General features: G+C 39.6%; 2 protein-coding genes across 2 annotated transcripts; one reads left to right on the plus strand and one right to left on the minus strand.

The window, feature by feature from the left end:
• The first annotated feature begins 2635 nt into the window (after positions 1–2635).
• LOC5569080 (probable protein S-acyltransferase 23) lies at positions 2636–6590 on the plus strand. Its single transcript, XM_021839652.1, has 4 exons — positions 2636–2656; positions 3556–4659; positions 4717–5208; positions 5409–6590. Exons 1-4 carry the CDS (start codon positions 2636–2638, stop codon positions 5598–5600), a joined length of 1809 nt encoding a protein of 602 aa, XP_021695344.1. The 3' UTR covers positions 5601–6590.
• An 18543-nt stretch (positions 6591–25133) lies between these two features.
• Positions 25134–27828, minus strand: LOC5569081 (engulfment and cell motility protein 1). The gene has a single exon (XM_001658261.2). The coding sequence runs from the start codon at positions 27667–27669 to the stop codon at positions 25501–25503; it is 2169 nt and encodes a 722-aa protein (XP_001658311.1). The 5' UTR covers positions 27670–27828; the 3' UTR covers positions 25134–25500.
• Positions 27829–27866: the final 38 nt, after the last annotated feature.

Here is a 27866-nt window from a genome sequence, read left to right on the forward strand (position 1 = left end):
GAGTATTTGGATTAGCCTGATAATCTAAACACTCAAAGCTTCATTCAAAATCTGCTTCCCAGTTCCCGGATGCTTAAACATTTTAAAACGAGTGCAGAATGATCCTGCGACTTGATATTTTCTAGACGTTTGATATAATGTTTTAATGTTCGATTTGACTTTCAAAAACACTTTACCTGTTTAGGAAATAGGAATTTAATCATATCAATCAATTTTTCTAAAAACATTGTGATAAGAACTATATCATTTCATCAGATTTTCTTATTTAATAAACAAAATATTTAATAACTTTCTAGAAATGTATAAATATTACTTACGCATCTACATATGCCCACGGCGACTGGTGAGTTAACGATAAAAAGGATTTTTTAAAACATCAGAAAACCCTACCACCCCCTAGAATTCATAACAACTTCCGAGAGATTTTTTTAAATTATATGTATAAATATTCACTCTGTGTAACTAGTTCCACAAAAGGGCAAAGTTTAATAGTCGATCCACTCCTGCCTAAGAATTATTTCGGAATTATGCGTAAGACATGGACTATGGCTGCTTCCTGGATAAATTCTTGATCTGTCGAAACTCAGATTGGATCCAAGAAGAGTTTTTTTTTTCTAACGACGACAATTATCGCCTCAGACATTTGATTGTTCTCATATGAAGCTGATTAATATGTTTGACATGAATCCAAAAAAGCATCTTACAAGGGATCCATCAGAGATTTTGCCAAGAGTCTCGTCAAGATCTAAACAAAAATATGCCTAAGAATATTTAAAAGAAAATCATAATTTATTCATCTATCAAAGATTTTGTCACGAATTCGTAAATAATCTTACAAGTGATTTGTTGGGAATAATTGATAGAATTCATTACAAATCTGCAGAAATTCTTAAAAAATATCTTCAACACTTTAATTTTCTAAACTGCCGTGAATCGCAAGTCACTCCCAACAACACAATTTGTTAAGTAAAATTATGAAAGAACAGTAAGTCAAATTGTCCTATAATAAAATATAATCGCATTATAGTTCCACTGCAGAGTTTTGTGACACAAAAGTGAAACGTGTTTGCTCATCTTTATATTTGTCTCGAAAAAGAATAGGAGTGATAAGCAAGTTGTGAAAGTTTCATTGAGATTCTAACCTGTTTCAAATAACTGGAATTTCTCAGTCCATTTTCTCAATGCCTTCTTTTTACAAATGGGACTGACTTGCGATTCATGGTTGGAATGGTCATATATCTCATAATCAAAAGTTAATCAAAATCCGAAGAACGACATGCACCTTTCTTAAGATTTTTTTAGAAATATTTTAAGGTGTTAAAAAATTTCCCAGAAGACATCCCTGAAAAAATACTTTGAAGACTTGCTTAGGATTTTTTTCAAAGAATCTCTTTAGTAATCTCAGAAAGTAGACTTTGAAAAAATCCGGCTTGACATCTTAACAATATTCCGAACGATTTTTTTTTCTAAGAAATCCCTGGATATATTTCTGGAACTGAATTCTGCAAGATATTCAAAACAGAATTCAGTCTTCGGAAGTCTTAGGAAAATAGATGAAAGAATCACTGGAAAAATTCTTGTAATATTCATGACTTTCGTGAAAACTTTCTTAAAAAACTTCTGAAAAAGTTCCTGATAAAAACTCTGAAGCGCTTCTTCTTTCTGGTGTTAGGCCACAACAGGGACAGAGTCTGCTTCTTAGCGTAGTGTACTTATGAGCACTTCCCACAGTTAGCTGAGAGCTTTATTTGCCAATTGCCCATTGTGACAGTAGATAATATGTGCCCTAAGAAGTCGAGAAAATTATCTTTACGAAAAGATCCTCGACCAGCGGGATTTGAGGTCACGACCCTCAACTTGGTCTTGCTGAATAGCTGCGCGTTTACCACTACGGCTATCTGGGACTGAATTTCTGTTATTCATGTGATCATTCTTTGAAACATTGAAAACCATCGAAATATTTGGAGGAAAATCCTTAGAAAGTCCGTAGAAAATCAATAAAATAACCTCTGAAGAAATCTCAGCAGTAATATCTGAAGAAAACTTTGGGCAAATATATCGTTTAATTTCTGATGGTAAGATGAATTATAATTGATTGCGTATTACAAACAACGGGATACGGGAGGGACCGACAGAGCACCCGATAGACATGATCTGGATAGGTAGCCTCCTGCCTGTTGTTAACATTTCATTGATTGAGGCGGGCCCTTCGACAATCTATTGGGAGTATTCTGTCAATCGAGGGCTTATGACTTTACAGTTGTCCGTGAAAACTTTCTTCTGGAAAGAGATTCTTTTCCCTTGCCGCGTTTTTCGGGCAAGTGTCACTGCTTGTGGGTCCGCACATCTAATTTTGGCCCTTCATACAGGAGACTGCTCCTCAAAACAAAAGTACAATCTTGATTAAATCACTTTTCATAATATTGCAGTACTATAGCCAGATGCCTTACTACAATAGATGGTAGTAACATATCATCATATCTAAATTAATTTATGATCAAAATATGTAAAAATACATGCAGTAAAGTTTGTCGTGATCTCACTCGGGATAGCAAAAATAATACAAGTCTCCGACATAACCATCCAGGCAGCCCAGAACAGCAATTGTTATCATTGCCACGTTGAACCGAGCGTAATGCAAGAACCCAACACCGCTGTTAGTGCACCGGATGCAAACTGAGTGACTACGACGGACAACTATTATTGCGCGGTATCAGCATAATTCAGTTCTTTTAGTCAGGTAAATTCCTTTAAATTAGGAGACCAATAAATTAATTCTGTTTTACCGCTACCGCTTTTTAAAAAGTAAATGTGAATTTCCATTTTATAACTTTACTTACAAAAATATTTGTCGTCATGCCATGAGAAATTTCCAACAATAAGTCTTAGAAATTTTCTTCATTAAATATCTGGTCAGATTCTATGGTGAATTAAACTCTTATCGTCTATTTTTATTAGCTCTTTGTATTTTCATAGTCCCTATTTGGTGCCTTTTTTCAAGCAAGAATTCTCAAAGACTGCTATTATCAAGACACTCAGTCGCAACCAGCCTTGATAATTCTATTCATAATTCTCAATTATTAAATAAACATTATTGAACTATTACATTGAGTTTTAAATTAAAATGTCCTAGTAAGGCGAGTATGTTAGTAGTAACAGAGATTTAGGGGTATACCTGTATTTATTGGGCAAGTAAAGGTTTAATATGGTTATAAAAGTTCTTTAGTACAACTGCCAAATACTGCATGATGTGGAAATACTGACCTATATCAATAAATTCGTATGATATCGGTGTAGATGTCGAATAACATTTTCCGCGAGGATACGTTCCCATTGCGCATGACGCGCTAGTGTCGTGTTTTTGATACCATGTAAACTCAATCGATATTCTGACAATATTCGTGTACGGATCGGACCACTTCTGGAATAAGGTAGGGTTCGAACATTTAATCCAATTTTTTCACAGGATCCGTCTCGTAGGTGACTTGTAGAAAGTTACATTTTATCATTATAATTGTTCAAATCACCACATGTTCTTTTCTTCAGGACCCCTAGAATCGCGCTAGCAACAGACGAGGTCAGGTCATCCCCTACATCCCCAACGCAGGTTTCCGTGTGAAAGTGGCGCTCGATAACGGAATCAAAACGCAGTCCCGAGTGCATCCGAGTCCAGGCAGCGCTCGCACACTTGTGTGGGCGCTCCCATTGACGGCATCATGCAACATGGTGACGGAGGAGAATGATGAGCATCCGCACACCGAGGAAGAGAAGACACCGACCCAGGAGAAGGACAGTAACCTGTTGTCCCGGTCCGATAGTACCGAGATCTTGATCCAGAGCAGCATGGACGACATCTTTGACGTGATCAAGGCCGGGGAGCTATCGGAGGTCGAGAAACTGGTGGAGAAGGTTGGCCCGGAAGCGTTGAGTGCTCGTGATAAACATGGGTACACTCCAGCTCATTGGGCTGCTTTGGATGGCAATGTGGAGATGATGCGTTACCTGGTGGAGCGCAATGCTCCGGTTGACTTACCATGTCTGGGAACGCAGGGTCCAAGGCCTATTCATTGGGCTTGCAGGAAAGGCCATGCAGCTGTAGTTCAAGTTCTGTTGCAAGCTGGAGTGGCAGTGAATGCCGCGGATTTCAAAGGGTTGACTCCGTTGATGACGGCTTGTATGTATGGTAGAACGGCAACTGCGGCCTACTTGTTGGGCATGGGTGCTCAGAACCATCTAACGGATATCAATGGCGATACGGCTCTTCATTGGGCAGCGTACAAAGGTCATGCCGACTTGATTAGGCTTCTGTTATACTCCGGTGTAGATCTCCAGAAAACGGATAACTTCGGATCGACTCCGTTGCACCTGGCCTGTCTGTCTGGGAATTTACAATGTGTGAAGATCCTGTGTGAAAAGCGCAATCTGGAGTTGGAACCACGAGACAAGAATGGGAAAACTCCGTTGATGTTGGCTCAAAGTCATCGCAACAACGATGTGGTAAAACTGCTGCACAATGAGATCAAGAAGAAGTCCAGATGGATGCCTCCGATCTCGGAGATTTGGAGCTTGCTGTTTGGAGGCGCTGGTGCATCCAAGGGTCCATTGATCTTGTTTCTTTTTTCGGTACTCCTTTGGGGTTATCCGATGTACATGATCAGGGTATGCATTTAGATTAGTTCTAAGTACTTATTTGATGGCATGATTTTTATTTTTCAGTGCATTCCAATCACGTGGAACGTACTGCGAAGATCACACTATTGTTTCATCTACTGGAATGCGGTCATGTGGATCAGCTGGATCATTGCTAATCGTCGAGACCCCGGATACATTCCGCTGAACTCCGATACCTACTATCGAGCCATCAAGCAAATTCCATACTTCGACAAGTGGAAGAAACGTAACGTGATTTTGTCTCGGCTGTGTCATAGCTGTCGATGTCTGAGACCACTCCGGGCAAAGCATTGCCGTATATGCAACCGATGTGTTTCGTACTTCGATCACCATTGTCCGTTTATCTACAATTGCGTCGGGCTGCGTAACCGCATGTGGTTCCTGCTGTTTGTTCTGAGTGTAGCAATCAATTGCTCTTTCACAATCTACTTTGCCTGTTATTGCGTTATGATCGAAGGATTTAGTTTGCTGTACGTGTTGGGATTGGTGGAGGCATTCGTTTTCTGTGGACTAGGATGGATTCTGACGTGCACTTCGGTAAGTGTAGGAATTTGATATCAGAGTTGATTTAACCGGAAACGGACCATTTGACAGAGATTGCTTTGGCATAACGGTCATTTGGAATTTTGTCCCTTTTTTCAGAGGTTACCTGTTCTTGATTGAAAACTGTTATGCCAAATGCCCGTATACCAAATAACCCAGACCCAATTCAACCGTATACCTATCGTCTTTTGCAGATCCTCCATGCATGCATGAATCTTACAACCAACGAGATGTTTAACTACAAGCGCTATCCTTATCTGCGGGACAAACGTGGCCGCTACCAGAATCCGTTTTCCCGCGGACCGGTGCTGAACTTGTTCGAATTTTTCGTCTGCTTGCCAGACCGCCAGGACGAGCAGGACTTCATGCTGGACGAAAATCTTTGAAAATTACCGAACCCGAGCGTGAAAAGGAAACGACTAACCAGCAGCTAGACGCGGCTGAGTTCGATTTTGCTCTGCATTTTCTTCACCTCCCAACTAGAATTCGGATACAAGGCACCCAAAGCCAAAAGGTTTATCGATGCTTCGGGCTTGGGAATCATAGCGATTCTACTTTGCTTATGCGCGTGTATCGTCGTCGAACAGTGAGTGCATTGAGCGCGAGTGGCTTAACTTAACTTCTTAACATAATAGTGAAATCAAATTGAGAAGGGAAGTTCTTTCATATTCTGACCTACATGACTTGGAGGTCCCAATGAATTGGTTATAATCTACGTTGATTATTCCTCCAAATGTCTGAGTACACGAAAGTTTCGATTTTCGTTTAGGATCTATTCTAACTTACTATCCATTTTGGCATTTTTTTATATACTTCCAATCGATACTTACTTTTAGAATATTTTGTACGTTTTTGATGATAATTGATGTTAAGTTTTGTAGACAATGTTATATTTTATGAGAGGAATCATATGGTTCTAAACGTTAACCTAAAATCACGAATGTTTGTTACAGTTTAGAACCAAAAGTTCAGGCGAACTTAACCATATTTTGAATAAAAAAGGATCTTAGATATACATACACTTTATGTTATAATAGGTCAGCGCACTTCCGAAGTAAAATCTACTAATCTGCGTATTTTCGTTTACTTAATGTACGGGAGTGTATGATGATTCATTAGATTGCACAAAAATAGGCTTATGTTCAAATACTTCTAGATTAACCATCAAATCATCCCGGAACTACACGACTACATATTGCGAGATGCGATGGACAGCAGTGAATACTTGCGAAGGTGTTTTACTTGTTACATCAGGTGTACGTTAATTATTGGTATGCTATTTAGAAAACAAAGTTTATACCAGATCTCGAAGAAACAGATATTTTTATCGTAAAATTTATCGGATTCACAGCTTCAAATAAATAATTCTTATCAAATACCGTTCTCTTATATTTCATTTGTTTTGAAAGAAAAAGCTCAAATCCAATGGTTTTATTTGAGTGCATCACTTTTGACTTCTCGGTCTTAAACAAAGGAAATTTGTGAAATTGGTTAAATCGGGAAGGTTTTGTTTTGATCGTTGAACCTTTTTGTTTTGACCGGTGAATTTCTTGAAAAATTTGTGCACACGAAAGTAATGGTTAATAGTTTTTAGAGTGCTTTCGATAAAATCGATGTTTATGAGTTTCTGGCGAGATCAACTGAATAAAGACAGAGAAACTTAAAAGTAGATGGAGTACCGTGTACCTTTTAATTCCGCTCCTAAATGCTTATCTTTGACAGATACGCGTATTTCGAATACCACAGTGGATACGAGTAACTGGCACTGAAGAAGACTGCAAGTGGTAGTCGAAATACGCGTATCTGTCAAAGATAAGCATTTAGGAGCGGAATTAAAAGGTACACGGTACTCCATCTACTTTTAAGTTTCTCTATTTGAGATTCTGCTCAGAGGATTCGAACATTCATTAAAGAGGTGAATAAAGACAGTTATTTAAGTTTGAGCCATGTTCGAGAGCGGAGTAAAATCTTTAGTTTTTATTTCAAATCATATTATCACAAAGTGAAGAAATTTTCTTATAATTAATAAGGTAACCTGGTTCAACGCTAAGAGGGGATTATCATTCAGTTATATTTGGTGAACTTAACAATGAACACGTCGGAACTCCCAGACAAACAAAACGGAGAAAATCATTCCAACTCGTTAACCCGTTCTCAAGCAATTTTGTGACAAACAAACACCATTCCGTTTTTATTTATATAGATTCATAAATGCCACTTAAATGTTGAGTCTTTATGACCATTGACCAAGCATGAAAAACACTTAACTTTGAAAGAAGATATGACTTCTTATCGCTTTCATCTCACTTCAGAGGAATTGGTTTTTTTTTTAAATTTTCTCTCATGCATGGCTTGTCGCTGAGTGCCTAAAAAAGACCAAAAGAGGAACTAACAAGAGAACAAAAATGAATCAGGGAAATAAAAACAAATAAAAAATGAACCAGAAGATAAGAGTTTTAATAAGATTTTCTCAGAAAATGCGACGTTGTTTTTTATTCATAATGTATTTCATTGGAACTTCCTTAATAACACATAACACAAAATGTTTCTCCAGTAGTTCAAGATTATTTAAAATACTTCCTAAGAAATTCCTCCAAGACTTACCTTTAAGAATTCAAACTGTAGTTTTTCTAAGGATAACTCTTCCCCCACTGAAATTACTCCAAAAATACTTTTATAAATTTTTAAGCGCTTCAAGAACTCGTTTAGTGAATTTTCCAGCGATTTCCCTAAGTTTTCCTCCTAAATTTAATTCTTGTAGAATTTTATTTTATTTTATTGATGTACAAGAGATGCGATAAGAGATGCCTTTCCATGCCTTTACATGCTTTATGGCAGTATTGGCCTACATTGAAGTAATACAAAATTCGCTCTTTGGATTCCCACGATAACAATCCCTGAAACTAATGATAAACAACAAAAAATGAATCCGAAAGAGCTAGAACTTTGATGTTTCAATGTATGACAATCCAGCTTTATTGCATGTGAGATTCTTAATTGATTAGTGATATTCTCACAACGGCCATTCAGAATGGTTCGACGGATGTAGATAAAAGATCATTATGATAAAATTAACGCGACGACATTTTAGCAAGCTCAAAACGATTATTGTATTTACAACTGTTAATTTAAATAGTTAAGCTAAGGGTCGGTTATTGTATATAACTTTATAGATAAGCAGAAGTAAAGCACGAACGCGAATCCATCCCATCTTCAAATGCTCCCCACAAGCACAACACTTTATTCTGGAACTTTAGAACGTCCATGTTGTAACTTGTTCACTCAAGAAATCTGTCTCGACCGAGTTGGTAGAACGCGCCCATACCCAAATTTCCTAATATTTCTTAATTTTCGACAAATTTTGGACCAAATACGCGGATTTAGGCGATGCGCTGAATTACGGCACCTTACGGTATTACTAAGGTAATAATTACTACATTGTTAGTAAATTATAACATAAATGTCTATTTTCAATGACCTGTGAGACGCACAGACCACCCGCACCCACTCTTGCGCCTCGTGGTCCACTGAAAAAGATTTATGTATATTGAACTAATACTACTATTAGAAATAGTGCTACTGACGAAGGTGATCGTTGGTTTCCTAGTCTTGTTAGTGATTTGAGTGTTAGTAGAGACTGGTAGTAGGCCCTGCCGGTCCCTCCAGCATTACGCGTTGTTATCTGGTGTTAGATCATGCGACAGTAACTAAACTCATGCTGAAGGTGTGATAAATCAAGTGTAAAATATATTTAAGCTTTGAAACACATGTCATTATTTAAGTTAAAACTATTAGACTAGCTTACATTTTATAAGTTAAAATTAGAGTAATTTTTCACAATATCAACAATATGTAATCACTTAATAAGTCACCGTCAATCCCATCACCTAAGGGCAGGGCTAAATTTAATTCTTGAAGAATTCAAACAAAATTCAAGGTAAAAATACGTTCAGGGTTATTTTAAGATTTCAACCTTCTATATGGTTGCCTTCAGGGATTATTCCAGAGATTCCTCCTTAGAGTCTCTCAGGAATTTCTTCGGAACTCCTGGACTTTTGAGGAAATCTAGGAAGATCCTTCAGGTAAATTGAAAAATAATCAATCGAATCCCTGAAATATCCTGCAGGATTTTCCGAAGGAATTTCTTGGAAAACATTGGATAGGAACTTTAGAAAAACTATATTAGGAATCTTCAGAAGACCTCCTAGAGCAGTGCTTCCCAAACTTTTTCAACTTTCGCCCCCTTGAGGTCAACATTTATCTAGAATCACCCCCCTGATATGTGATTTCAATAATTTATTTAATTAAGTGCTGTACGTCCAAAAATGTATTCGACTCGCATATCCACAGAATCATGATGCAATAACTATGATGTACATTTAAAAATATTTTCTTAATGTTAAACTCTCCGTCATCGTAAACATCGTCATCATTGAAACTTCAAAGGTAGTTTTTCTTTTTATTTCTAAAATTACTGCAATAATTTCCAGAAATTGGGAACAATAAATGATTGACGTTTCTGTGAACGACTTTTTTTTCATTCAATTTAAAAACAATGAACAAATATATGAAAATCCAGAATGTTTTTGAACTCATATTGTAATGCAATATATAATAAAATATTTGACAAAATTTGACTCTAAAATTATTTGTACCATAAAAAATGATATGAATTAGTGCATCCAAAACTTCAAAATGGGTACTGTAGATTTTTTCAGTAAAAAACTGGATGTCAATGAAAAACATTTTATCTTCTTAACCGCAAAGTTCCCACATAAGAAATCCTTATATAAAATATTGGGCTTTTGCAAAAAGCTCTAAAAAGTCTGAGATACATGTTTTGTACATTTAAATTCTGTTGTGTTTTAAATGTTATCTGTGACTATTCTTCCAACTCTGTCAAAATCTCAAATACCGACCATTCTTAAAAATAACATGATATTAAAAAACCTGAATGCATAATATGTGTGACAACTATAAAGTATAGTCTATCATAATTTAAAAAAAAAAACCCTGATTAGAGATATATCGACCCAAGGTAAAATCACATACAAATAGACGTCACACTCTCATCATTGTCCATCGACCACCTTTTTAACGGTTAATTCGAAAATACGGTAGGTGGCCTGCAGTGCTCGCATCGTTTTTGTTCGTGTTTGACGTTTACACACTACCGCCATCTGTTGGCCCGTCGGCCAGAAACGCCGATTTTAGCATTGGGCGTACATGTCCTCTTGGCTATAATGTTGATCGAAATTTGTTCTAAGTATTACGTCTGTTTGTCTGTGGTAAATTATTCATGGAATTAGTTAAGTTTTAAATTGATTAACCTTCAGATGTGTGTCCTAAAAAGATTATGAGTAATTATTTCCTAATGCTTCCGTGTTAGCTTTTTCGCCCCCTTTCTAGATCTTTCGCCCCCCAAATTCTAGTTTACAAATTTTCGCCAAACGATAAAAAATGCCAGGTGCCCATATATATACTTTAAGTGTCCAAAATGTATTGATGTGCTCAGAATAATGAAAAACAGTGCTTCACAATTCAATTATTTTCGACGTTTTTTGAATCCTACATGACCGTATGGGCATTTTTATCTTGTAGAGGAAGTTTTTCTTTACATTTTGACATGTTCTTTGACTTGGTTACGCTGTGCAATTAATTAATTAGGACAAAAAACTAAAATCACTTCCTTAGGGGGTCCAAAATACGACCGTTACCCTTTATAATCGTATGTCATGCAACAAGAAAGCCAGATGATAATTGTGTGAAGAGGGCGATGGATGTATTAGAAAATTATTCCAAGTGTTATGCCTGTGTGGAATTTTCTTCGTTTTTTCGACATTGCTCCTCTAATTTCTTTAGATGTTCCTAGAAAGATTAAACAAAAGTTTTACTAGGAATTTCTCAAAAACAAATTCCTTACAATTGGGACGATTTTTTCGGAGATCAAACCATTATATGGTTTCAAGTTTTCGTTGCATCGCAGAAAGCAAGAAATTCTCAGAGAAATAAAAGAGCTTTACGAGGAAACGCTGGACAAATTTATTGAAATACCTCGAAGATCTTCTTGCAATGTTGCAGAAGACATCAGGAGAAGTTGTTGGTAGATTTACCCGGCGAATCTCCTGATAAAATCCATGGAGGATTTTTCTGGGAATCCTGATAGAAGCTTTGGGCGAATTTGCGGAGCGACCCCTAAAAACTACTGGAAGCATCAGAGTTAGACTTCTAAGAGATTTTTGCTCTGAAAATTCTGCAGATATTCTTTTAAACATCCCATGGATGAATTTCTAATCACGAATTCCTGTTCCTAACCTCCTCTAAATGTGAGAAATCACTGGCAGTATTCCTAAAGCTCTTTCTCGAAAAATCTGTGAAGAAAAACCTTAAGATGATCCTCCAGGTTTTACACAAAGATTCTTTCACGAATTCCAAACTCCCATTAGTAGAGGATAATGTCAAGAATAAATTTGTGACAAATTTGACTATTAGAAAATATCTCAACATACTTCACTGTTCTCATATTTTATACACAATACGATATTTGGAATGAGTAGTATAAATGTGCAGCTTAAAGTGCATATTTTTAATTCGAATTGTTTAAAACACGATAAGTAATAAAAAAACACTTTGGTTCTAAATATCAGACATGGATAAATTCGCACATGATCTGGCGCACTTGGAAGAAAGTGCGATTTAGTACGACGATGCATATACAGATAAGATGGTTCCAGAGAAAACTCTCCGATACGAAGAATATCGCACCTAACTTTGACCAGCTCGATGGACATTCATGCTCATCCACCTGGTAGCTGTTTTCGTGTAACGGTGAAACCAAACTGAGAAGGAGAGTTCTTTCAAATTCTGACCTACATAACTTGGGGGTCCCAATGTATTGGTTATAAAATACGTTTATTATTCCTCCAAATGTCTTGAGTACACGAATGTTTCGATTTTCGTTTATGATCTATACTAACTTACAATCCATTTTGGCATTTTTCAATATAATTCCAATCGATACGCATGTTCGAGAATATTTTGCACGGTTTTGATGATAATTGATGTTAAGTTTTGCAGACAATTTTATGCTTCATGAGAGGAATCATACAGTTTTAAACGTTAACCTAAAATCATTTATATACGTTTTTTGAATTTCTTAACCAAAAGTACCAAAGAACAAAATTATATTTACTAAAAGAAATATCTTAGAAAAGCATATACTTTACGTTATAATACGTCATCGTACCTCCGAGGTAAAATCTACGAAAGTGCGTATTTTCGTTTACTTAATGTATGGGAGTGTATGATGATTCATTAAATTGCACAACAGAATAGGTTTATGATGGAATACTATGCTTACAGATTAACCGTTTAATCATTCCGAAACAACACCAAATTGCATATTCCGAGAAGCGGTAGACAGCAGTGAATATAGTGTTCACTGAATATTTGCGAAGGTCATTCAGTTAGTTACAGTGGGTGTACGTTGATTTTTGGTATGCAGATATTTTTATCGTAAAATTGATCAGCTTTATAGCTTTCAATAAATAATTCTCAATTAATTATGTTTTCTCATTTTATTTAGGTAGTAATAAGTATCAGGCTGGTTCAAAAAATTGTAACGATTTGAGATAAACTTATGAGTGTCCTTCCTTTTGAGCTCATTTGGATGAAAACTAAGATTGCACTAGCCCTCCAAAGTTTGTATGGAAATTAATAAGGGAAGCCAAACAATTCATCCAATCAGTCGTAGTGTTCGCCCATGTGTTCTTGAGGGTTAAAGCTCGCTGATACCTACATACTGTTAGATACATTCGTCACTTACTACTTTGCCGAAAACCGTTTTCAACAGTGCTCATTAACCTTCTGAACAGTAGAAGCATTAGCCTTAGAATGCTAATGTCGCTATTGTTCGTGTGATCAACATCTAGTTTATCTCGCTCTGACAGCTTGACTACCGGGTCTATAAGTGTCAAATTTATTTTTCTAACCGAAATAAAACATTCTCTACAACATGGCACAGAACAAACAAGCAAAAACTTGAATAATAAGTATTAATAAAATAAATCTGTTTTGTGATAACAGCGCCACTAGCGATCGACTACCTATATTTCCCTTTTCTGAACTTTGCTGCATCTGGCGCGAAAGATAGCACACACACATCATGGCTATATGTTTTACTGCATGTGTCCAGTGATGACTGCTGAGCAGAATTTCAACGCATACAAAAATCAATAGTGATTTACTGAATCGTCCGACTTGGAAACGGTCCTCGGTAAAGTTGTAGATAATGAATGTAACTTACAATATCAGTGTAGCTCAAACCGTTAAGAGCATCAAAAACGATTTTTTGAACCACCCTTATAAGAATTTTGAGAGAAAGATAATAATCAATAATACATAATAATGATGGAATGATTATTGAAAAATCATCAAATGATATTCTAAATAATATGCTGACAAAATCCCTGAAGTAATGTGGTATGTGAATATTGATAGTCGGAGATACTACTGTTGCATTTCCAGGTGGAAGCTCTTAATGAACTTTTAGAGAATCTATGGAAAATAAACTCGAGGCATTTTTGGAGGAATCTGCTGCATGAGTAAAACAATTGATAATATGCTGGAAAATTCCTAAATAAATCTCTGTAAGAAATTCCTGAAGCAACTTGAGGAAATCCTGAACGAAAATTCTTGAGGAATTTCTGGAGGAATCCATGGATAAGTTCCTGAAGGGATTTGTAAAGTAGCCAGCGAACAATTTTCGAAGGCGTTTCCTAAAGAACTTCTCTAAATAATCCTTAGAGATATTTTTTTTTAAATAGATTGAATGGTTACTAAATTCTCCACAGGAGCTCCTGGATAGATTAGATTTCATGTAGGATTTCCTGTAAGAATTCTTGTAGAAACCGAATGGAGAAATGGGTGGGAGAATTAGCGATAAAGTCGTTGGCGGAAATCCCGACACTATTATTATTTTTCACATCCATTCGCAATAATGAAGAGTTGGACTGCTGGATGATTTCCTGGAGAAAAGTGTTGAAGAATTCCACTTTTCATTCGTTGCCAAATCGGAATTTCAGTACGAATCACTATGGAAGACTAGCTGGGGCATCCTTAGATAGCTGGATAGTACCATGCAGGCACGCAGAGAAATGAATTTTAAAATCAATAATAATAATATATTTTTTTGAATTCAACAACAACACTATGTTGTTTTAAAAAACATTGTTTTGTTTCTAGAATCAGTCGTGAACACAAATAAAAAAAAAATGAATTAATAATAAATGTATTTAATAATACAAAACCTTATGTTGAACCGAAAAATATCTGTGTTGTTTTTGAAATTTATATTTTTTGAATCAAAACTGAATCAGGACTGAGGAAATCTCTGAAGGAACTTCATTAGGAAATGGTGTGAGAATTTATAGAAATACCATGATGAACTTCTTTCAATCCCCAAAATATCCCCTGTAGGAATCCCTGGAATAATGACTTATGGAATAGGATCCTAAAATGTTTAATGAAATCTTTTTTTTATTTAAAAACACGAAAAGGCGTGTTACTGCAACTCTTGCTGCAGCTACTTTAGCAATTTTGCCCGCACAAATATTGGCTATAAGAACATATTTAAACTTTAATTCAAAAATCGGGTCCATAAATGAACCTTGACACTTTTGATCACGTTTGACGTTCTGTTAGTCGACAAAAACACCACAGGGGTTTTAGTTTTAACACTGGGGTTGTTCCTATCTGACATTTCGGAAGGGACATGGAAAACAAAAAACACCCAAAATTTTAGTTTAAGCCAAGGGGTGTGTCAAAATCTAAAATAAAACATAAAACAAGGTTTTTGGACTTAAATAAACGAAAGACATTATAAATTGAGTAAACATGTGCTTCTAGCCTAAACTTAAGCGTTTGGCACTAAAATTCAGACAGGACTTCAGGACCCTATTGGTGAAAAAATACTCTAGATGGGTTTCGAACTGGAACAACTTCTAGTGCAATCCCTTGAACAATTCGTAGAGAAAATTCCAAAGGAATCCTTGCGTAAGGGGCTTGATAAATTCCTGCATAAAATGGCTTAGGAGGAGATAATTTTCCGAAGAATCTCTGAAAAAAAACCCTTGGTGAAATTGTTCTTCTTATTCTTCTTTAAAGGATTTTTCTGGGCTGGTAGTGGTCAGACAGCAAAATAATAGTGACTTTAGTGGCTAAAATTGTCAAAAAAGTTACCAAATAATAACTAAAATGTGACTTTATAAATACAAACATAAGTCCAAAACAAAAGTTCAGAAAATAAAACATGGTGCTTATAATCAACATATTATGTAGGCTTGTTAATGAAATTAGCTCTAGTAATTCGAAACATATCTTAATAATTAATCCCTTCAAACCTATACAAATAATTTCACCAAATTACAATAGATACGAAACATCATCAAAGGGCAGAGTGCGTTTATAAAAAAAAAACTGGTAAATCTTGTACGGTGCGATTTACCAGTTTTTTTTTTATAAACGCACTCTGCCCATTGATGATGTTTCGTATCTATTGTAATTTGGTGAAATTATTTGTATAGGTTTGAAGGGATTAATTATTAAGATATGCGTAAAAGCTAGTCACTGAGTCAGAAGAGAGAAGCTTCTGGAAATTCAAAATTCATCAACTCTGGAGAAAGAAATTATGGCAAAATTCTTTATCATCAATGGCGTGCCTAATCGCCAAATTTCATTCAAGATTTTTGATATGCCGTTGTGAAACAAATTTCTGGAAAAATGCTTTATATATTTTTTTAAAACTGTGCAAGAGTTCGAGAGTATTTACGATGATGAAGGAAGATTGTTTAGTGAATTGTAAAATTGAATAGATTTAAAAAATTGTAAATGATTCCTGAACGCAATTGTGGAATTTCCGACAGAAATAGAAGAGGAAAAATACCCAGTAAGAATTTATGTAAAGGGACGATTCAAATATGACGTCCATCGTTTTTCGGGATTTCTAGACCCTCCTCCCCCCTCTGTAACGCTTTTTTTTTCAATAACTAATACACGCACTGTCACACTTTTGTATAAGATAATAATATTTGGTTTAGATCTTGAAGGAGTTTCGGACTTCTTTTTTGAAAGACTATTGTTTAGTTTTCTACAAAAGGCTCTCCGCTGATTTCTCCAGAAATTCAATTTAAATAAAATTAGCAGCTCTGTCAGGAATTATGCCGACATTGCCATTTCGAAACATTACCAGAACTGTCTCGCTACCAGGTCTCAGATTAGAACTAGAAATTCTGGAGAAATTCCTTTGCGCACTCCTTCAAAATTGCTGAAGCAATATTGAGACGAATCCCTGGGACAATTTCTTGAGAAATATTTTCAAGAATCCTGGAGGAGTCTTTTAAGGCGAAGATGCATCGAACCACATCTTAATTTACAAAAGCGCAAATCTAGAAAACCAGACAGTCGTTCAAGCTGAAAACTTGATCGATTGGTAATTCGAGAAAGATTCCTGAAGCTTTTTGTCGAGGAATCTGTCAAATAATTCCTCAAGAAGTAGCCTCCAGAATGTATGGAAGCATTGTTGGAGCCTCTAGGATTCACATCAAGATTTTTTGAGAGGATTCTTTCACGAATTCCTAACAGCTGCCAAAAATTTTACCGAACTGTTGAAATAAAAACGACTACAACACAACAAGGCTATTCGCTCCACACCGCAGGCTACTGACTGATATCGCTACCAGCCAGCTCCTCTCTTTTATTTCATGTCTGGGTAAAGATCTCTACAATTCATTCACTTAAAATACTACCTCTACAATTCTTACCCATCGACATATCTCCACTGCAGGATGTGTGATGTACCTGCACTCCAACACTCCTCCTCATCACACAACCTTCAAACCGCCATCTGCCACCCGAGCTCTCTTGTCCACTAAGCTCCTCCTGGCACCGAGCTCCAGCTACTGAACTCCTCCTAGTCGAGCTTCTCCTGGCTAGCTGCACCATCGTCCTTTTGGTCAACCGCGCCGTCCTTCAAGCTCCTCTTGACTTCCAAGTTCCTCCAGCTGTTCCAAGCTCGTCGTCCGATCAGCCAGCATCCGCACCTTCAGCCTCGTTCTCAGCATCTTGGCCTCCAACTCTTGGGCACCTCGTCCAAGCCACCTCCCGTCCAGACTCCACCTTCCGTCCAGGCTCTATCTCCTCACTGAGATTCTGCCTCCTCGTCTAGGCCATGTCTCCTCGTCCAGGTGCTTCCTCGTGGTCCCTCATTGAAGCCGCCTCAGCGTCCTCCAGGCGTTCCTGGGCCCATAACCTGTTGAAAAAAAAACGACTACAACACAACAAGGCTATTCGCTCCACACCGCAGGCTACTGACTGATATCGCTACCAGCCAGCTCCTCTCTTTTATTTCATGTCTGGGTAAAGATCTCTACAATTCATTCACTTAAAATACTACCTCTACAATTCTTACCCATCGACATATCTCCACTGCAGGATGTGTGATGTACCTGCACTCCAACACGAACAAGGTACTTCCCTCAGTAAAGGTGTCACGACCCCTCGGTCGGCGCTCCACATCAAACCGATCTGCATTGACTAACTATGGTCATCGTTCACGTCAAACTTAGCAAATGATGTCAGTTAGCCTCAGGTATAGAAAAGATGAGAAGAGTGATAAGTGCGAAAGTGGCGTGCTGCCGTAAAGTAAAAGAATTTATGAATTTATAAAAAAAAATCGTAGTAACGATCTAATTAGTTACATTCAATATTATATTTGAGATTAATGAACTAGTTGCTACCTATATAACCTATAATCAATTGAACTGTGGACTGTCGGTTAGATTTGGATTTAAAACTACAATATAATTCATTCTAACTACAGGAGCCTCGCAGAACCGATAATTGATCTAAGGAGTGTGTCTACCCAGGAGAATAATGGGAATGAACTAAATGTAAGTGGCTAAAATTGAATTAAAACACATATCCTAATATTTATATTTTTAGGATAATTTTAACTCTCGCAATAAAAAGGGGAATTAAAAAATCAGAAAACCGCTCATTATTCACTCCTTGTTGACTCGGAAGTCAACAAATTAAAATTATCATCTACAAGATGATTGGGCGAACACCTATGAAAACGAGATCCGCGTCAGCAGCTAGCGGTACAAGGACTAGGCGTGAAGGCGATGCAATAAATCAAAACCATCACTGCAAGGCATGTACGAATGAAGACAACACACGAATGGTCCAATGTGACAAATGCAACGACTGGTATCATTTCGCATGTGTGTCTGTCGACCAAGACGTCGCTGATCGAGATTGGCTCTGTCCAACCTGTCAACCAGTTAAGGGAGCCAAAGAGAAGAGTTCAGCGATTCATGACCCTGCCAGGCTGCCAGTGAGCACACATACGTGTACCAATCCTACCGTTAGAGTGACATCGGTGCCTCTGAATATCAGGCCCCAAAGTCCTAGTCAATTCGCGTTGCCGCATGCAGCTGTGGTTGACGGCACCAACATCTCGATGTTAACGCATGTCGATTCAAACCATATGTTTCCACCGTTAAGTACAACCAACGCAGCTGGTGTTATGAATAAGACCACGCTAATGCCTCCAAGTACTTTCACGTTATCTAGTAATGTTCAGACTTACGCGACCACACCATTGACTTTGCCTATCCCATCGGCGTCACAAGAATCCGCAGCATACCCGATATCGACCGGTCAAAACCAGCATCCAATAGTATCTTCAAACCGCAATCAACCAGTTGCATCAATGGTGAACATTCCTCTAGCATCGAGTACCATCGTTCCAGCCACCGTTCCGTTGTTAGGACACATTTCGAATGAGCCACCGAGGTTGACATCCGATCACCCACGAAACATTCTGAAGCAAGCTTTCGGCGAAACATCAAGTCAACACTCAGGGTCTTCGAAGCAGTCTACGAAACAGTTAAGGTTGAAATTGCAAATGCAAATGCTCGACGAAGAGAGACAGTTACAGGAGCAGGAATATGCGAGGAAAAAGGAGTACCTTCACAAGCGGTACAATCTGTTGATGGAAATTGCCAGCGAAACGTCATCAGTTATAGACGTCGAAGAAGAGAACCGAGAAGGTATAGTGGACGAGTGGTTGAATATTGGAATGAATAACGATCATGTTCCTGTTCAACATCGAATGGCTACTGGGGTGCAGAGAGAAAATACAAGTGTACCGCAACCACCTATCCAACAGCGGCACGGCTTGCTTGATTTCACCCAGCGTATTCAGCAAGGAGCACCGTACCATCAGCGTGGAGCTCTCCCTCCACAACGCCAAGCAAATTCAACAGCGCAACCCAATGTTATCTTCTCTCAACCAGATCCATCCATTCAACCACGTTGCATATCCCCTGGATTTAGTCGAATGAGAATTGAATCACCAACACGTGTCATCCACAACCGACGATTGAGAAATGAAGACCCAAGCCATGTTACAACACTGGAGGACGACTGTAACAATTTGACACGGAGTCAAGTGGTCGCGCGTCAAGCAGTGTCACGTGAGCTGCCAATCTTTAGCGGAACCCCAGAAGAATGGCCGTTGTTCTTATCGTCTTTTACGACTACTACCAATATGTGTGGCTTTACACCAGAGGAGAATCTCGTGCGTTTACAAAAGTGCCTCACAGGAAAGGCACACGAAGCGGTGAAATGCATGTTAATGCACCCCTCTAATGTTCCCCAAATTATCGCTACACTAAAAATGCGATTTGGAAACCCCGAAGTTATTGTGCATAACCTTATGGCTAAAATCAGTTCTACACCTGCGCCAAAAGTTGATAAATTGGATACGATCATCGAGTTCTCTTTAGCCGTACAGAACTTGTGTGCTACCATCGAAGCATGTCAATTGGAAGAGTACACATATAATATTGCACTGCTTCGCGAACTTGTGGATAAACTTCCGCCATCTATCAAATTCGAGTGGGCCAAGTATAGACGTGATTTTGCAAGCATTAACCTTTCCGTTTTCTCCTCGTGGCTGTACGAGCTCGCGGAAACCATTTGCCCCCTTGTCGCATTGCCTAGTGAATCAAAGGTATATCGTTCCGGTAAAAACCAACCAGCATATTTGCATGTACACGCCGAAGATTTAGATGGTAAATTAGAACTCTCTAACGCGTCGTCGTCCAACAAATTAGACAAAATTTGTTTGGTGTGCAAAGGCAGTTGTCCCGGTGTTGAAAAATGTCAGCGATTTGGAGAACTAAGCTATAACTCCAAGTGGGCCACTATCAAGGAATTTGGCTTATGCAGGAAATGTTTGCGGACCCATAAAGGGGCGTGCAAATCTCAACAACTCTGCGGCAAAAACGGATGCGAGTACAAGCACCACTACTTACTACATAATAACCAGCGCGATGTCGTGGCCTCGGCGCCCCTCAGTAGTGAAGATTCGACACCAAGAGCAACGGCTGAAAGTCATTGCAACACGCATCACATACCAACTAACAAGCTACTGTTTCGAGTTGTACCTGTTGTGTTATATGGACCAGGAAAGTGTTTGAAGACCTTCGCCTTTCTTGATGACGGGTCTTCGCTTAGCTTTATAGATTCGACATTAGCAAAGGAGTTAGAGGTCACCGGCGAACGTGAACCTCTTTGCATCAAGTGGACTGCAAACACAAGTCGCATGGAAAACGAATCGGATAATCTAACTATGCAGATCTCAGGAACCAAAGACTACCATCAAAAATACACAATACGGGGAGTACACACGGTTTCTAGTTTAGATCTGTTCTGCCAAACTCTCAACATGCGGGAGCTCTGTGATCAGTATCAACACTTACGTGGAATACCAGCAGAATCGTACCAAGATGCGCAACCGAGACTGCTTATAGGAGTGAACAACGCAAACCTAAGCTACCCTTTGAAAGGACGAGAAGGACTAATGTATGAACCCGTTGCTACTAAAACTCGTCTTGGATGGGTAATTCACGGAGGATCGGAGACAAATGATTCGTTTCTTGGATATCACAGCATTCAAGCGTGTTTGTGTGATGAAAGCTCAGCTGATTCGTTGGGGCGTGCCATGCGTGAATATTTTCCACTAGAAGGAGTAGGTATTACCAGACCCGAAACACCTTTGATATCCAGAGAAGACAAAAGAGCAAATCAGATCCTCGGTTCGATTACTCAGACGGAAAGTGGTAATTATCAAACCCCTCTGCTCTGGAAGTATGATGAATTCCGTTTACCTAACAGTAAGCCCGTGGCATTGCAAAGGTTTCACTGTTTAGAGTCCAGAATGAAAAAAGACCCTTTGCTTGGGAACATGGTAAGAGCAAAAATTGAAGATTACCTGAAGCTCGGCTATATTAGAAAACTCACAGAAGCAGAAGAGAAGTCAAAAATGGACCGTAAATGGTATATACCAATATTTCCCGTATTTAACCCCAATAAACCGGGAAAAGTAAGAATTGTGTGGGACTGGGCAGCGAAGACAAACGGATTGTCCTTAAATTCCATGTTATTAAAAGGACCGGATCAACTTGTACCGTTGAATGATGTGCTGTACAAGTTTCGTGAAAACAAAGTTGGGATCAGCGGAGACATCAGAGAGATGTTTTTGCAGGTGCGAATCGCCAAGGAAGACCAGTACTGCCAATTAATTTTGTGGAAGGAGAATCCTGCAGATGATGCACCCAGCACGTTTGTCACCCAAGTCATGACATTTGGGGCATGTTGCTCTCCGAGTTGTGCCCAGTATATAAAAAATGTGAATGCCGAAAAGTATGCAGATAAATACCCTAGGGCAGTGGAAGCTATTACCAAACAACACTATGTGGATGACATGCTGGTAAGCGTCGAAACGGAGGAAGAGGCCATCCAATTGGCGCAAAACGTTCGAGGCATACACGCCAAAGCCGGTTTTCAAATTAGAAATTGGATATCCAACTCACCAGCTGTCGTTCAAGCCCTTGAGCAAGAAAAAACGGAACAGAAAAGCCTAAACATCGGGTCCGAGCTAGCCACTGAGAAAGTTCTCGGGATGTGGTGGTGTACGGACACCGACAGCTTCATCTACAAACTGTCGTCTAAACATAGCACTCCGCTCTTAGCAGGGGAGCGTGTTCCCACTAAACGTGAAGTGTTACGAACACTCATGTCCATATTCGATCCTCTGGGCCTGTTATCCAACGTGCTGATCTTCCTGAAAGTACTATTTCAAGAGATATGGCGATCGTCTATAGACTGGGATGATGAAATTCCAAACAACTTGCACGAGAAATGGGAACATTGGTTGCGGATTCTACCGAAAGTCCAAGATGTCTCGATTCCTCGCTGCTACCGTTCTGTAACTTCCTTAAGTTCCGAGACTGTGATCCAGTTGCATACATTCGTGGACGCCAGTGAATTGGGTTATGCTGCGGTAGTGTATCTACGGTTCCAACAAGGCGACGCAGTAGAGTGTGCTATTGTCGGAGCGAAATCGCGAGTAGCACCACTTAAATTTGTCTCTATACCGAGGCTGGAACTGCAGGGTGCGGTCATCGGTGTAAGGCTTGCCCGTACCATATCGAAAGCATTGTCTTTCAAAATTGACGAATTCTTCTATTGGACCGATGCCCGTGATGTTTTGTGCTGGCTGAGGTCGGATCATCGTAGGTACTCCCCGTACGTAGCATGGCGTGTCAGTGAAATACTAGAGGTAACAGATGTGGAAAGCTGGCGATGGGTAGCGTCCAAGAATAACGTTGCAGATGAGGCTACAAAATGGAAAAGACAAATAGATCTCAGTTGCAACAGTAGATGGTTTAAAGGACCTGAATTTTTACGCCTTACACGTGAACATTGGCCTACTGAACCATTTTCAACCAATTCGACAAAAGAGGAGCTTCGAGCAAGTCTTTTATATCACTACGTGGCTCCAGAACCTCTGTTACAAGTGGAGAGATTCTCAACATGGAAACACATGCTAGGAGTAACGGCGATGGTTATTAGATTCGTCTCAAACATTCGAAGCAAGATCAGTAAAACTGGAAGCAGTACAGGTCCTCTTTCTAGAAATGAGTTGCAACAAGCTTCGAACATTCTTTACCGACAAGCCCAAATCACAGCATATCTAGAAGAAATAAGCGTCCTCTTACGACCAATAGCTGATCAGAAAATGATTCCTAAAAGCAGCTCTATATTTACATTAAATCCATTTCTCGACGAGAATCGTGTACTGCGTATGCGGGGTAGAATTAGCGCGTGAAAATACGTTACTTCTGACGCACATAATCCAATAATACTCCCGAAGGACAATATCATAACTATGCTGATCATTCAGGATTACCACTCTCGGTACCATCACCGTAATCATGAAACCGTACTGAATGAAGTGCGTCAAGTATTTCGGATTCCAAAGTTACGAGTAGTTTATAAGAAAGTACGAGCTACTTGCCAAATATGTAAGAATGAACGAGCGGTCCCAAATCCTCCTCTAATGGGAGACCTGCCTACTGCGAGGTTAGCGGCATATGCACGACCTTTTTCTTACATCGGCATAGATTATTTTGGTCCGATGATGGTGGTGGTTGGAAGAAGAAGCGAAAAGCGTTGGGGCGTATTAATAACATGTTTGACCGTAAGAGCTGTGCATTTAGAAATTGCTCATTTCCTGAACGCTGATTCTTGCATTATGGCTATAAGAAATTTCATGGCAAGACGAGGCGTGCCTATCAGAATTTATAGTGATCGAGGCACAAACTTTGTGGCGGCTAGCAAGGAATTAAAAGAAGCTTTGAAGGATTTGGACCAAGAGCGAGTGATTCAAGAAATAGTCAGCCAACAAACTGAATGGACATTCCTCCCACCAGCATCTCCACACATGGGTGGAGCTTGGGAGCGGCTTGTCCAAACTGTGAAAGCCAATCTATTACAGATGAAACCAGGACGACTGCCAACTGACGAAGTTCTGCGCAACTGCTTAATGGAGATAGAAAATCTTCTGAACTCTCGACCTTTGACCCACGTTCCCGTGGATGATCCGGAAGCCCCCGTCCTAACTCCTAATCATTTTTTATTGGGATCATCTAGCGGTCTCAAACCAGCCTCTCTTCTGGACGATAGCAGTGTTGCATTACGAAGAGCCTGGCGTGTGTCCCAAGTTGAAGCAAATATCTTTTGGCAACGATGGCTGAGAGATTATTCACCAGAGTTAACGAGGCGGACGAAATGGTTCAACGAGGTGAAAGCGATAGAGGAAAATGATATAGTGCTCATTGTTGACCCAGCACTCCCACGCAACTGTTGGCCCAAAGGTCGTGTTATTGGAGTTAACCGAGGAAGAGATAATCGAGTTAGATCAGCAGCAATCCAGACCATGCATGGTATCTACGAGCGTCCAGCAACGAAGATAGCTGTATTGGATGTACGTCGCGATATGGAAGTAAGCCAGATATCTGGCGTACCCGGGGGGAGTGTCACGACCCCTCGGTCGGCGCTCCACATCAAACCGATCTGCATTGACTAACTATGGTCATCGTTCACGTCAAACTTAGCAAATGATGTCAGTTAGCCTCAGGTATAGAAAAGATGAGAAGAGTGATAAGTACGAAAGTGGCGTGCTGCCGTAAAGTAAAAGAATTTATGAATTTATAAAAAAAAATCGTAGTAACGATCTAATTAGTTACATTCAATATTATATTTGAGATTAATGAACTAGTTGCTACCTATATAACCTATAATCAATTGAACTGTGGACTGTCGGTTAGATTTGGATTTAAAACTACAATATAATCCATTCTAACTACAGGAGCCTCGCAGAACCGATAATTGATCTAAGGAGTGTGTCTACCCAGGAGAATAATGGGAATGAACTAAATGTAAGTGGCTAAAATTGAATTAAAACACATATCCTAATATTTATATTTTTAGGATAATTTTAACTCTCGCAATAAAAAGGGGAATTAAAAAATCAGAAAACCGCTCATTATTCACTCCTTGTTGACTCGGAAGTCAACAAAAGGGTAATGTCAAGAATAAAATAATCGCATATTCGACCGATAAAACATACTCAGAATACTTCACTGCTGTCATACTTATGCAATATAATCGTTGGAATGATTAATACAAACGTGCAGCTTAAATTCCATCGTTTTAATCCGAATGATTTAAAAACATGATTAGTAATATAGACACAAAAAAAAAACACTTTGGTTCCAGATATCAGACATAAATAAAATCGCACATGAACTATATCATCGTGAATATAGTAATATAAGTGAAGAATGATGGAATCGAGCGCCGACGGCTGTTACCTTAGCTATCAAAGCAGAAGTCGTAGTTCTCCGGCTCCGGAGGAATCGGCGGAGGATCCTTGCTAATATCCACCCCCTCGGTGTCCAACAGGCGCAGCTTGATCTCCATCGAGAGCAACGTTTCGAAGTCTTCGTCCTTCTGCTTGCTGAGCATCGGTTGGTCCAGCAGGGCGTTGATCCCGTCCGTCCAGTAGTTGAAAGTGGCCTCGTCCGGGGCGACAAAGTCTAGAGTTTGCTGGTCGCTGGATTCAGCTACTAGGGAAAATCCGAGTGGGAAGGTTGACTTCTTCGCTCGCATCTCCTTCATGTGGGGGCACTCTTTCCCAACGAGCATCTGGCGGATGTCGATAACCGGAAGTTTGTTGTTCAGTTCTTCGAGGGTGGGCACCGTTTTCTCGTCACAATCGCCATAGTGGATGACTTTGTGGTTGGGCGAAAGGCGAGCGTACCAGTATTTGTCCCTTTCGCGTTTACCACCGCTGTATTTGGAGAAGCGCGTTCCTACGACAAGGTAGCCTAACCGTTGCTCTTTGATAAGCGACATGATTTCCGGTGTTATCTTCTCTTTAAGAGACACGATTGCGGAAGCCGTGGATTCGCATTCCTCGCGAGAAGTGCGTTCCTGCTGACGAAGCGTGGTGATGGTGTTGTAGGTGAACGTGTTGATCTTGGTTTTGAAGTCTTCGAGGGACGCTGGGCGTCCTGTGATGCTACGTGTGATCTGCTCACGGACAACGCTGAAGACTTTGACAAAGTCCTCTGTGGTGGCGCGCATGTCCTTCCAAGTGCGGTTCAGAACGACGATGCAAATGCAGAAGAATTCCTCGAATGGGTGATCGTGGGTGAAGAACATTGGATGGAAGTCCTGTCCCTGTTCGAGGGAAGATTCTCCGATGCGAAGAATGTCGCATAAGACTTTGACCAGTTCAATGCTGGTCCTTCCAAAAGGACATTCATGCTCATCCGCTCGGCAGCTGTTTTCGTGTACCACTTTGGTATAGTTCTGGGTGTAATTGCGTGCAAAATAGACCATGCAATCCAGAGCTAGCACTCCGGGTGGGACTTCCATGAAATCTTGCGCCGGGTTTATATCACATTTGAAGCCAAGTTTCTTGTAGTGGGTAGAATACGATCCCCCATGCTGGCGACGAGCCGTTACATCCGGAATGGGATCAATTCCGTCAGCTTCGAACGCGATCCGGCGAAGCTCTTTAATTTTGTCCTGAGCATCTTGATCTTGGGGGTCGATTGGTGTCTTCATTGGTTGCTCCAGCAAACCAAGAATCAGCGTCTGGAGGACATACAATTGATGGGCTATCTCGGTAATGGTTCCTGTTCCTGTCCCGGCCGTTATAACGCTGTTGATTACGCTTCTATACTGCTTGGAACTGAACGTGGCTGCAATGACCTTACGTTTGGCATCGTCAGCTTTCAGGAAGAGGGCATTTATCAAGGCAATCGTATTGACAGCGGAAGTCGAAGGAGAGTCCTGGAGCAGTTTCAGCAGCATCTCCAAGGTCACATCCCGTTCCACCAGAGCATGATTGCTGCTATTCTGAACCACATTTTCCAGAATCGTCAGAGCCGATTGAATGATTTCCTTGTTGGTACTGGTGCTGATGAATGCAATGTTCCTTTGAATGAACGAGGGCTGCAAAACATCCCAAGAAACGGTTCCATGATACATCAGCTTCACGAAGGCAGACAACGCGTAATTCAAGATATTTTCTCCAAATTTAGGCTCCTCGATTATGCTTATAATTAGATCTAGTCCTTGTTCTTTGATGAACTCAAGCGCAAAAGTAATATCCTGACTCAGCCCAGGCAAGTCCTTCAGAACCTTCATCATTTCTTCAACTTTCCCAGTCTGCAACTTCTCCAGAATATCGCTGGCCATTTTCGACGGGGAATGGGCCATCCTCAGCACCGATCCATTTTTCACTTCATGTCGATTTTTCTCCGTCACATAGAAACAATTATCCGTAAACCTCAGTGCGTAACTTTCCGGATCCTGAATCGCCCAGTACGGACAAAGATTCTGGATAATCGCCGTCAAAGGCTGCCGCTGGTCAAACTCGATAAGCTGGGCGATTTCCGACGCGAATTGGACCGCAATTTTCACTACATGACTATCACGAATCGCTGGCATTTTGGCAGTTTTTAGTAACATTTAAACACGCACGATACACTTTGCTAGCCGGGAAACACACATTGGCCAACGATGGGACGCGATTTTCCACCAAAAAGATGAACTTTTCACACGAAACGAAAATTTTCCAATTCCGAACACGATAAGAAAGAAAATGACAGCAGGATGTGATTAATCAACACCCAATGCACCATCACCAAAATAAAAATGCAGTTTCG

Source organism: Aedes aegypti, chromosome 2 (assembly GCF_002204515.2).
Source record: "Aedes aegypti strain LVP_AGWG chromosome 2, AaegL5.0 Primary Assembly, whole genome shotgun sequence".
Taxonomy (NCBI): domain Eukaryota; kingdom Metazoa; phylum Arthropoda; class Insecta; order Diptera; family Culicidae; genus Aedes; species Aedes aegypti.

Bases quoted from the DNA above. Each gene is read 5' to 3' on its own strand.
- LOC5569081 (XM_001658261.2), bottom strand. From the start codon at position 27,669: ATGTTACTAAAAACTGCCAAAATGCCAGCGATTCGTGATAGTCATGTA.
- LOC5569080 (XM_021839652.1), top strand. From the start codon at position 2,636: ATGCAAGAACCCAACACCGCT. The intron at 4,660-4,716 runs GTATGCATTTAG...TTTATTTTTCAG, and splicing joins ATCCGATGTACATGATCAGG to TGCATTCCAATCACGTGGAA. The intron at 5,209-5,408 runs GTAAGTGTAGGA...CGTCTTTTGCAG, and splicing joins GGATTCTGACGTGCACTTCG to ATCCTCCATGCATGCATGAA.